The sequence below is a fragment of the Zalophus californianus genome, chromosome 5, assembly GCF_009762305.2.
Source record: "Zalophus californianus isolate mZalCal1 chromosome 5, mZalCal1.pri.v2, whole genome shotgun sequence".
Lineage (NCBI taxonomy): Eukaryota > Metazoa > Chordata > Mammalia > Carnivora > Otariidae > Zalophus > Zalophus californianus.
In genome coordinates, this window is record NC_045599.1 from 17,661,481 (window position 1) to 17,674,451 (window position 12,971).

The window sequence follows — 12,971 nt, forward strand, 5'->3', positions numbered from 1 at the left end:
GTCGGAGGGTTCTGTTGGACAGCGTAGAGGTGTCTCTCTTCCACCAGTCCTCAATCTTGCCCTCAGTCTGTGTATAATCCAAGCCCCAAAGACTGGTCCCCAAACTCTTCCACTTCCTAAAGCAGATTGGAAAAGTGGTAATCCCAGTTTTAAACCTGGTAATACCGAGAAATCGTTTGGCCTAGACGTGCTACGAAGGTGAGGGTAAGAAAAGCCCCAAAGCCTTCCACCCAAGTCTGGCCGGCAAGCGGGCGGTGAAAGGCAGCCGAGACCCCAGACGCAGAGGTGGAAGGAGAAGCAAAGGGGCGGAGCTGAGCGCGGCGCGCTCGGGGCGGGTGCCGTCACGAAGCCGGGGGCGGGGCCACGAGGGGCGGGCCCGTGGGCGGGGGGAGCGGGGCGGCCGGCGCGCCAGCACTGCCGTGCGTGCTCACGTGACAGGTCCGCGAGGCCCCGCTCGCGCAGTCGTCTGGACGAACGAAGATGGCGGCCGAGAGGGAGCCTCCTCCGCTGGGAGACGCGAAGCCCACCGACTTTGAGGAGCTGGAGGACGGAGAGGACCTGTTCACCAGCACAGTGTCCACCCTAGAGGTGAGACCGCGTCGCCGTGGGTGCTGCGCTCCGCTACTGCCGCGCGTCTCACCTTTAGGTGCCTTTCCCCTGCCCGGACTTGTCTCTCCCCACCCCCCGGGTTTGCAGGAACCTGCTCGGGGCGACACCTGTGACGCGGGCCCCACCTCAGGTACCTGTCACTGGGCTGGAGCTTGGCCTGGACGGCTAGGCTTCCTCAGGAGACCAGCGCGCGGGCTGGGGGCCGACCTGATCCTCTCTGGGGGGGCAGGGACCGGCCCGAGCATCTCAGCGCCCTTTCCCCGCTCAGCTGGCCTTCCTCGGTGTCACTTGCACCTCTTCTCCAGACCAGGGAAGGGCTTGCCCTGAGTCCTGGTATAAACCTCACCATCCTCCCGGCGACCTCCGCAGTCCCTTTGGAGAGGTGCTTGCTTTTCCCTTCCCAAGAGAGGGTGTGCCCCTGAAAGGAGGGAGCACTGAACTGAGTGTTGAGTGGCCGTGGCTCTGCAGCGAGCGTGTGGATGCACTTTTCCCAGTCATGACCCTTCATGGACTGCTAGTTCCCCTTAAGGGAGGTGCCTCAGTATTCTACTGTTAAATGCATTTAACCGGTTTTGTCGTCTTTAGTTCCTAGACTTTTTAAGAATAAGAGTGTTTATAAAATATTAAGTTGAAGGGTGGGAGTAGTCCAGACAGATGCTGGTTTCGTTGTTGGTTTTGTTTTTTTTTTTTTTTAAGTTACCACGGAGAAGTAAAAACAGATCCTCACTCCCTTTTTCCTCTTTTCTCGCATGGTCAGCGATCTCTGAAGTTGAGTGTTCCTGTTTTTGTCAAAGGAAACACTGTTAACTGTATTGGCCTCCTAGATCCATTTCGGGTTTGAATTGCTTTGCATTTGGTGAGGGCGCCCACACCTCATAGCCCAGTTTTTTGTGTGTATGTGTGTTAAAATGTATGCAAATTGCCCAGAAGATTGTTTACCTTGGGCTGTATTTCCTTATAAAGTGCTCTTTAGTAAGCTTTTTTGGCTTATGCATGTAGCCACCAAAACAATTGGAAATTACTGTAAAATAGCCTTTATTCGAAATTCATTTACTGGGAACTTCCGGGAACCAGTTTCCACACTGACCATACTCTGCAAATTGCGTGTACAGGTTCTCAGTCAAACCCCACCTCTCCTCAGATTATATGCTTCTTGGGGCTGATAGTGCTTTGATCATCTTTGTGTTCCTCCCAGTCTTGAATACTTCCATTTAGTAAATGTTTGCTGGATTTATTGTCTGAACAGCATCCTAAGAATTAGTAAAAATTGTCTTGCATAACAGATCCTTTTAGGTTTAGTATGTTTTTAGCCCTTTATACGTACTGTATAACTATCTTAAAATGTAATGAGCGTTAGTGTCTATGCAGGATTCTAAGACCTGTATTTCCTTGAGGGCTGCAAAGGTTTTCCCCCAGCTAGGATCGAAACAAACTATTGACCTTGTGTAAACTTGACTACTTCGAACACTAACCATCCCTGTTTAATTGAGGTTTTTAGGAGTTGAGTAAAAGGAACTATAATCTGTATTTCCCGTTTGGTTGGGACTTTTTAATAAGGTATTTGACTTTTTTTTTTCCAATAAAAGTCTACAGAAGTTTTGAGTATGAATAAATTGAGCTTGGTTAGTGCACTGTGAAAGTTGTAAATAAAGTTGGTTTTGATTGTTTATCTAAACCCCCTTTTTTATAGATTCATTCAGGTTATTAACTTTAAGTTAGTATAACTGAGATTTGTAAATTCAGAATCTTTTTTGCTTTCCAAACTGTTACAGGAAGGATATGTAGCAGTGTTTTTTAGTATACCAAAAGTGCTCTGAAGGAATGTTCTTTTTTAGTAACTCCACTTTTGTTTTCAAAAGTGCTTCTCAAACCTCACTGGAGAAACCAGGGGATTCACGTTTGAAATGCAGATGTCTCTAGATCAGTGCTTTTCTAACTTTATACATAAGTTACTCAGGGATCTTGTTAAAGTGCAAATTATGATTCTGTAGGGCTGGGATAAGTCTATTATTATGCGTTTTTAACAAACTCCTCATGACTTTGCTTCTGGTCCATAGACAATAATGAGTTGCTAAGCCCCAGATGATTCTGATGCAGATCATCTGCTTTGAATAGTTATTACCTAAGCTGTAAATTGAAAGACATAAATTGATGTCTTTAAGGAAAAAGTAAGTCAGAGTTTTTAAAAATTATTTATGTAGAAACTTTTTCCTTTGAGGGTATTTGGAGGAAAAAATCAATTGAAATCCGTATAGGTAAAAATAAATTTATAGACATTTTCACTGTCATCATTGTTACGCTTGTGATGACCGTACAACTTAGTGTATGAGTATATTTTTAACACAGTATTAGACTCCTTTCCTTTCACAATTAAGAACAGTCACATAAAGCCAAATTCAGTTAATGAAGTATATTTAAAACTCCTTAGTGTTCATTTCTGTTCTGTGAAACAAGACACTGGTAGCCCCTAGCATAGGGGGCTAGGAATAGAGTGAGCAGTAGAAAGAATCTAGTGAAAGCATGTTCTTTTTGGTACCTGAGAGGCAAAGCTTTAAATTGTTTAGGAATACTGCTTTTTACTTAAATGATACAGCCCTAAGCTTAAAAGGTGCTTGCCCTAAAGCAGTATGGAGTAATAAGACAACACCTTAAATAGTAACGGGGCGCCTGGGTGGCTCAGTCGGTTGAGTATCTTCCTTTGACTCAGGTCCTGATCCCAGGTCGTGGGATTCAGCCCCACCTAGGGCTCCCTGCTCAGCGGGGAGTCTGCTCCTCCCTCTGCCTCTCGCCCTGCACGTTCTCTCTCTCTCTCTCTCATGCTCTCTCAAATAAATAAATTTTTAATAAAAAAATAAAGTCAGGAAATTTATATGTCTTGTTCTCTATTTTAAACAGTTATATTGAGGTATTACATACCATGCAATTCATTCATTTAATGTGTACAATTTGATGGTTTTTAGTGTATTTACAGATATGTGCAATCATGACCACAGTTACAGAACATTTTCATCATCTCAAAATAAAACTATCACCCCCTGCCCCCATCCCCTAAGTCTCTCTGTCCCCAACCTTCAACAACCACTAATTAACTTTCTGTCTCTGTGGACTTCTCTTTTCTGGACTTTGTATGAATGAAATCATATAATATGTGATTTTTCATGACTGGCTTCTTTCACTTAGCATAGTGTTTTCAAAGTCCTTTTTACAGAATGGAATGGAATAATATTTCATTGTGTGGCTATACCACATTTTGTTATCCGTTCAGTTGATGGACATACAGATTGTTTCCAGGTTTTGGCTATTGTGAGTAATGCTGCAATAAACATTTGTGTACAAGTAGAATTACTGGGTCCTATGGTACATTTAATCATTTGAATAATTGCCAGACTGGTTTCCCAAAGTGGCCACACCATTTTACATTTCCACCAGCCGTGTGTGAGGGTACCAGTTTTTTCATATGCTCACCAACACCTGTTAATATGACTTTTTTTGGTTCTGTTCATCTTAATGAGTGTGAAGTGCTATCCTAGTGTGGTTTTGATTGCATTTTCTTGGTAACCAAAGATATTGCACCTCTTCATGTGCTTGTTGGCCATTTGTATATCTTCTTTGGAGGAATGTCTATTCAGATCCTTTGCTCATTTTTTAATTGAGTGGTCTATTACTGAGTTATAAGAATTCTTTATATAATTCTAGGTACAAGTTCCTTATTAGATACATGATTTGCAGATGTTTTCTCCCATTTTCTGGGTTGTCTTTTCATGTTCTTGATGGTGTCCTTAACAATTTTTAAAATTGTTTGACAAAGTCCAGTTTATTTTTAAAATTTTTTTTCTCATGCTTTCACTATCATATCTAAGAATCCCCTGCCAGATCCAAGGTTATGAAGATTTACATGTTTGTTTTCTTCTAAGAAGTTTTTGGTTTTGGCTCTTACTTTTAGGTCTTTGATCATTTGAGTTAATTTTTGTGTATGGCATGAGGTAGGGTCCACCTTTATTCTTTTGCACATGGCAATTCAGTTGTCTGAGAACCATTTGTTGAAAAGACTATTCTTTACTCATTTGAACGGTCTTGGCACCCTTGTTGAAGATCGCTTGACCATAGATGTTCACACCTGGTTCTCATACCAACCTCAAATACAAGGGTCAGTTGAAGTTTAGATGGGGGGACAATTGTGTCACATGAAGATGTGATAGAGCATTTCATATTGAATTTCCAGATGGTCTTAAAATTCCTTTTTCTTTAACCCCGTGCTCAGAAGATATCTTACTTCGTTGATTTCAACAAATACTTGGTTATTTACCCTCCGCTCTACTGTTTATATGATAATCAGAGTGCAAATATCAGCCAACCCCTACAAGTCTTTGAGAACAGAATAAAGAGTTGTACAGAAAACTCTGATACAGGTGGTGTTTATATGGTCTGAAAATACATCAGTCTTCACTGAAAGTACCAGTGAAACAGTGGGGAGATTATAATTCCTATCAGTGTTCTTGACACATAGTAGATGAACAGTAAATGCTTCTCTTGGTTGAGAGAAGCTCATTGAAGAGGTAATAGTTAAGAGAGACCTTGAAGGGGTAATGAAATTTCCAAGTGGGAGAATAGCAAGGGTCACTCAAGGGTCAGTCCATATTCTAGGGAACCATAAAAAAATTCTGTGGGTGGCTGAATATAGGATGTACGTTTACTATGTGGTGAGATTGTGAAGGGCTTTGGAATCTGTTATGTAGGTGGGTGAGAGCTATGAAAGATTTTTATGACAGTTAACATGATCACCTGGGAAGATTAATGTGCTAGCAGTCTGAGAGGTAAATTTGAGTGGACGGTATTACTGGTAAGTTAATGAGTTGGAGGCTATTTTAAGCCTGAAGTTAAAGACCTCAAGAAGGAAAGCACAAATAGTAAAGGAGAAAAGGAAATTGATGGAACAGTAGATAAAAAGTTAGACATCTAAAGACATCATTTATGTCTTCCTCTCTTCGGGTGATCCTTTGACAAAGGAATTACAAGTTTCATTTCACTTAGGGATACATTACACCAGTGAAGAGAACATGAAGCGGTTAGAAGTGCTGGATGGGCTAGAAATGTTGATTTAGAAATCTGTCATAAATTTATTGAGTGATTACATTAAACCAGACTGTGGACATCTAGTCCCTGCCCTATGGAGTATATGAAAGGAGTCAATGTAATAAACACAGCTGTGTGAACAGACACCTGCAATACCAGGTGATACACGTGTATTTGAAATACGCACGTGGCACAAAAACGGTATAGAACACTGGAGTGATTTAATTGCATAGAAATGATCTTTGAAATCCTGAAATTGGTTGAAATTATCAAGAGAGAATAAGTAGAGTAAGACAAGGGACTGTTGATACATACTAAATTAGTATGTACTGTGCCTACACAACAGGTAGTAATAGTGTATAAGTTGTTTTCTTAATTCTGTTTTCTGATCTCTGGGTAGACCTCCAACTTTAAATGTACTCATTTTTCTGAAAATTTCAATGTGAGTTACCTTTGTTTCAGAGAAACATTTTGTGATCAGGTGTTTAAAGGGAGTGAGCACTGGAAATCACTAAAAACTTTTATGAAGCAGTAGCACTCAGTTGACCACTTTCCCTTAAAACCATTAAATTTAAGGATTTTAGAATGAACTATTTTTAGTGCCTCTAAAAAATGCTATTAAATGTAGTTGCTTGAGGTAGAGTTACTTTCTTGCAGACTTTTTTCTTAAGAATAAAATTTCCCTTTAATGTAATTTTACAAATACCCACTTTCCTACGAAATGGAATTGTGGTTTTTTTCTTTTTCTTCTGTGATGGTAGTTTTTACTTGGGGCAAAATTAACCTCAATTTAGTAAAATTCACTACCACTTCAATCAAGATACAGAACACTTTCATCACCTAAAAAAATTCTCTCACATAGTTAACACTTCCCACTTCTAATCTCTGGCAGCCACTGATCTGTTAGATGGAATCATGTGGTATGAAACTTTTTGAGTCTAGCTGCTTTAATTTAGCGTAAAGTATCTGAGATTCAAATGTTGTCTGTTATCGGTAGTTCATTACTTTTTTATTGCTGAATTTAGTATTCCATTGCGTGTATGTATCACGGTTGTTGAAGGACTGTTCCGTTGTTTCCAGCTTCTGGCATTAATGAGTAAAGTCAATATAAATATTTATGTGCAGGTTTTTGTATGAACACAGTTCTCATTTCTTTTGGGTGAATACTTAGAAGTGGGATTGCTGGGTTATATGGTATGTTTGGCTTTGTAAGAAACTGCCATACTTGTGCCAGAATGGTCTATGAGAGGTGAAGTCATTTGCTTTTAGTCTCATGAGTTAATGGCTATAGTAATAATACCACTCAGGAACATACCCATTAGGACACTATTCCCCAAGTCTGAGAATCATTAATCTATGGTTTCATGTTCTAAAAAGCACGATGCTTCGATACAAAAGCATGTCACTGTATTTCGTGGTGTCATAAAAGTTATTTTAATACAGAAATTTTACCCTTATTCAGAGAGTTAACCCTATGTATTATTGAATGTTTGAATCTTGAAAGCTTGCCCCGGGGAACCTTTTGTGCAGCTAGATTTGTCTATTTTAGTCTCTGGTCAGGTTTCTGTTCATTCCATCTTTGAAATCTAATAAAATTCTAAGAGATTAAAGGAAGGAAGGGAAAGAAAGCAAAGAAAGAAACTGCCAAATTCTTCCAAATCAGATGTATCATTACATTCCCATAGCAATGAATGAGAATACTAGTTGTTGCACATCTTGTGTGCACCTGTTAGTGTCAGTTTTTATTTTAGGTAGTGGTGAGCTTTAGGCTGGTTTATATTGTCTTGAAAGAAGTGATTGTTAAATTGTCAAGAATTTGTAAACTGGTTATTAAACACAGCCATTGTTAAAATTAAGTTACAAACATATTTAAATGAATTCTATTGAAAATGAAGGTGGGGCGCCTGGGTGGCTCAGCTGGTTAAACGGCTTGACTCTTGGATTTTGGCTTAGGTCCTGATCTCCAGGCTCCTGGGATCAAGCCTCGTGTCAGGCTCTGCACTCAGTGGGGAATCAGCTTCAGTATTCTCTCTCTCCTTCTGCCCCTCCCTTCACTCACTTGCTCACTCTCTCTAAATAAATAAATCTTTTTTAAAAATGAAGGTAATAAATATTCAAAGCTTGTCACTTACTAATTCCCTTACGGAATTTTATTATTTCTTATGCTCTTGAGGTCATATGTCTATTGTATTTGTATGGTGTTAAGTGCGTATCTTCCCAAGTCCACTTTCAGTGAGGGGTAATCAGCCACAGCAGGCATGTTTATGCCACAAAAATCAGCAGAAGCTGTCAGTCAGAGTCTTCACTCTCAAAGACATGGTTGCTAAACATTTACCAGCACAACAGTGATTTTTAGCCCTTCTAACAGGTTTGTAGTGTTCTCATTGTAGTTTTAATGTACATTCTGTAATGATTAGTGATGTTGAGGTCTTTTCATGTGCATATTCACCATCTGAAAATCATATTTGGTGATGTTCTTTCACATCTATTGCCCATTTAAAAATTTGGATCTCCTTATTGAGTTTTGAGAATTCTTCATGTATTCTCAATACAAATCCTTTGCCAGATGTGTGTTTTGCAAATATTCCTACCCAATCTGTGGCTTGTTGTTTTGTGCTATTAACATTACCTTTCACAGACTGAAAGTTTGTTTTTTGGATGAAGTTTAAGTTATCATTTTGCTGTTGTTGATTGTACTTTAGATGTCACATATGAAATCCTTTCTTAATGAAGTTTTATAATTTTAGCTTTTAAATTTAGGCCTAGGATTCATGTAATTTACATGTGAATTCAAGTTACAGGTTTTTTTGCATATAGATATCCAGTTGTTCCAGCACCAATTATTGAAAAATAATCACACTGTTAAGGTTTGTTTTATGGCTCAAAATATGGTCTTTTATGGTAAATACTATGTTTGCACTTCAAAAGGTTATATATATAGTCAGATGTTGATGGGTGGAGTGGTCTGTAAATGTTATTTCAAGTTGGTTGGTTGTATTTTTCAATATATACATCATCATTGAATCTCATATGCTTTATGCTGAGTTTAGAAGCTAAACTTAAAAGGTTTCTTGATGAGTTATTTTTGCATCTTTTTCAAAGATCACTTGAGCATATATATGTGTATACATCTATTTCTGGACTCCATTCTATTTCACTGATCTACTGACTCCTTTTGCCAGTTGTATGCTGTCTTAGTGTAACTGAGTCTTGAAATTTGTAGTGTGAGTCCATTGACTTTTTTCTTTCCAAAATTGTTTTCGCTTTTTTACTACTTTTGCCTGAAAGTTTAAAATCAGTTTATTGATTTCTACCAAAACTTCCACCTCAGATTTTGATTTGGGATTGTGATGAGTCCATAGATTAGTTTGGGGAGAATTAGCATATTAACAATATTGAGCCTTTAAGCCATAGGTTTGCTATTTCCATTTTTTTGGTTTACTTGATTGATTTTTTTCATCAGTGTTTGTAGTTTTCAGCATACCGCTCTGGCACATATTTTGTTAGTTTATACTTATTTCATGGTTTCTTTTTACATTTGCTCATTGGTGGCATATGGACCCTCTATCCAGCAACTATACTAAACACTCATTAGTTCTAGTTTTTTTGGAGCGTCCATGGGATTTTCATGTATATAATCATACTGTTTGTGATTTGGAGTTTTATTTCTTTGTTTCCAGTCTGTGTGCCTTAACGTAGTAGCTAAGACCATCAGTATAATATTGGATAGGAGTGGTGAAAGTGGATATCATTTTCCCTTTTGTGAACTTAGGAGGGAAGTACTCTCTCTACATACGTTGTTATCTGTTTTTTTTTCTTTTTTTAAGATTTTATTTTTAAGTAATCTCTCCACCCAACATGGGACTTGAACTCACAACCCCAGGATTCCGTGTCGCATGTTCTGCCAACTGAGCCAGCAAGGTGCCCCATAAGTTTTTTTGTAGATGTTCTTCATCAGGTTAAAGAAGTTCTATTCTTAGTTTTCTGAAATTTTGTATTACCGAATTGAGGTTGGTTTTGGCAGATTCTTTTTCTACGTTTAATGAGATAATTATGTAGTTTTCTTCTTAGGTTAATGATAACGTGCATTATATTGATTGATTTTAAAACACTGAATAAACCTTGCATTCCTGGGATAAGCCCGTCACAGTCATAAAACCCTTCTTATATGTTGCTGCATTCAGTTTGATAGTATTTTGTTTAGGTTCTCATGTCTGTTGCAGTAGATATTTGTGTAGTATTTTCTTTTACTTGTAATATCTTTGTCTGGTTTTGGTACCCAAAATACTGGTCTCATTAGAGGAATTGGAGACGAGTATTCCTCTTCTGTATTCTTGAAGAGATTGCGTGGAATTAGTCTTATGTCTTCTTTAAAGGTTGATAGGACTCACTAGTGAAATCATCTGAGCATGTAGTTTTGTTTTTGGAAGACTTTTAACTTCAAATTCATTATCTTTAATAGATACAGGATTATTTCTTGTTGAACTTCTGTAGTATGGGTCTTTCAAGGAATTTGTCCATTCAGTCTAAGTTGTGAAATTTATGGACATAAGGTTTTTCATAATACTCTTTTATCCTGTGATCGTGTCTGTGAGTGTTGCCCTTGCCTTTTCATTCCTGGTATTGATAATTTATGTCTTCTATTTAATTATTTATTCATTTGTTTTGGTCTTGCTAGAGAATATCTTGGGATCTTTTCAAAAAATCAACTTTGCTTTCTTTTTTTTCTATTGTTTGTAGAGGCTTGGATCATTGATTTGAAACTTGGCTGTTTTTTGTTTGCTTCGTTTTGTTTTTGAGTATTAATTAGCTGTATATTTCTTTAAAAGCAAAGCTTTAGCTGTATCCCACAAATTTTGATGCTGTGTTTTGTTTTCTTTCAATTTAAACTATGCTCTAGTTTCCCTTCTGACTTACTGTTTAACTTATGGGTTATTTAGAACTATGTTAATTTCCAAAATTTGGGGATTTTCTCAGTATGTCTTTGAAATTAATTTCTAGTTTAATTTGATTATGGTTAGAAAATGTTTTATGATTTTAGTTCTTTTAAATGTGTTAACATTTGTCTCATGGCCCAGAATATGGTTTCTTTTGGTGAATATTCTGTATGTGCTTGAAAAGAATGTATATAATCTGATGTTACTATTGGAGTGTTCTATAAATGTTAAGTCAAGTTGGTTAAAAGTTTTTCCAGGTCTACTCTGTCTTGCCTTGTTACCTATCTATTCTGTCAATTACTGTGAGAAGAGTGATGAAGTCTCCAAATATAATTGTAGATTTTTAATTTTTTATACTTTCAGTTCAGTTTTATCTTCATATTGAAGCTCTGTTGTTAGACACAGACTTAGCATTGTTATGATTTCTTGGCAAATTGATGATCCTTTTATCATATGATGTCCCTCTTTATTGCTGATAATACTCTGTCGGAAGTTTATGATGCTAAGGTAGCACTCCATCTCTTTTTTGATTGTTTGCATGACATAGTTTTTCCATTCTTTTACTGTTAAATATCTGTGTTTTTAAAAGTAGTTTTTTTGTAGGCAGCATATTGTTCTGTATTGCTGTTTTTATATCCAGCCTAGCTACTTCTGTTCTCTAATTGGTGTGTTTAATGTAATTATTGGTGTAATTGGATTAGATCTACCATTTTATTTTTCAGTTTTTTTCTGTTTCCCCTTTTCTCCCTTCTTTTGTATTACCGTAATGTCTGTAAGTAATTTTAATTTATCTATTGGGTTTTTTGCTTTATCTTTCCTTCCTCTCTATAAATAGTTTTATAATACATGTATTTTAACATATATTATATTTACATATGTATGTGGTTGCCCTTATAATCATTTACCTCCCTTCCTTTATGTTATAGTTTTCACCTATTATCTCCATATATTGAAAACCTTACCAGACAGTATTATAATTTTTGCTTTCTTAGTCATATACATTTTAAATAATGTAAGAGAAGAAAAATAGTCTATTACATTTCTCCAGTAACTGTTTCTGTGATTCTCACTGTATTCCTGAAGATCCAACTTGATGTTACTCATACCAGGTATCTTCAGGCTAACGATTGTCTTTTGGTCCCCCCACCCCAACTTTTTTAAAGAACTGGCCTAGTGATGACAGATTTAACTATTATAAGAAAACTATAATAAAGCTAAAAGATTCACAATCTAGATTCTCTTATGTTACTCATTATACTTTAGGGTTAAGAAATACAGAAACGGTCCCTAAACTCAGTTGAAACGTAAATGTTTGGGAAAAGGGCATATTTTTAGGTTTTTTTTTTAAAGATTTTATTTATTTATTTGAGAGAGAGAGAGAATGAGAGAGAGCACGAGAGGGAAGAGGGTCAGAGGGAGAAGCAGACTCCCCGCCGAGCAGGGAGCCCGATGTGGGACTCGATCCCCAGACTCCAGGATCATGACCTGAGCCAAAGGCAGTCGCCCAACCAACTGAGCCACCCAGGTGCCTGCGTATTTTTAGTTTAAACCATGAAAATTTTATAATAATTGTAGACTTAATTCAGCTACTGTTAAACTTTTCTGTTAACAGTAAAGGAATACTTTGAACTTATTATACATGCAACATGTTTTCAAGATCTGATTTTTTTACTATTGTAAAATAATCAGTGTTATATATGGCTGTAAAACATTACATTTTTGTTAAATATAACTCAGCATGACAAATGAGTATCTCTAAAGGGATGACTGGAAAAGATTTTTTTAATCTTAAGTGCCCTTTTGTTAAGAAGGAAAATGAATAAAAATGTGGTTTTGGTTTATTCTTACCCTTAGAGGAGGTACTATGAATAGCTGTTCTTGTTCTTTCTTCCCTTTTTATCAAGAGAATGTTCTGTTTCTATAATGTAGAGAGATGTAATTATAACAGTTAAACCTGCTAATCCATCATCTATTATTGTTTTTTTTTAACAGTCAAGTCCATCATCTCCAGAACCAGCTAGTCTTCCTGCAGAAGATGTGAGTCCAGACTCAAATGGTCCAAAACCTGCAGAGGTAGTGCTAGATGACGACAGAGAAGATCTTTTTGCAGGTAATTATGAATATCTTTAATTTTTTTAGTAATAGTCTACTATCTCCTGTTACAAGATATTCTCTAAATACCTGAAAAACTGAAATTTTGTGTAAGGTATAGTGGTAGTTCTTACCAACTTGGAATGATAGGAAATTTCCAGTTAGATCACTTTGTGAAAAATATATAGACTATTGAGAGAAGTAAATATGTAGTCCTTTCTGGTTTTAAGCATTTGAAAATAAATCACATATTATAATTTG

The 12,971-nt window shown here is 37.2% G+C and overlaps 1 protein-coding gene across 2 annotated transcripts in view; it reads left to right on the forward strand.

The window, feature by feature from the left end:
• Nucleotides 1-384: 384 nt before the first annotated feature.
• The window catches only part of SNX2 (sorting nexin 2), a 46,246-nt gene continuing 33,659 nt past the window's right edge, over nucleotides 385-12,971 (forward strand). For both annotated transcript variants that reach the window (XM_027605465.1, XM_027605466.1), the window contains exons 1-2: nucleotides 385-588; nucleotides 12,612-12,729. In XM_027605465.1, coding sequence (XP_027461266.1) covers nucleotides 481-588; nucleotides 12,612-12,729 — 226 coding nt within the window. In that variant the 5' untranslated portion in view covers nucleotides 385-480. The remainder of the gene's footprint in view (nucleotides 589-12,611; nucleotides 12,730-12,971) is intronic.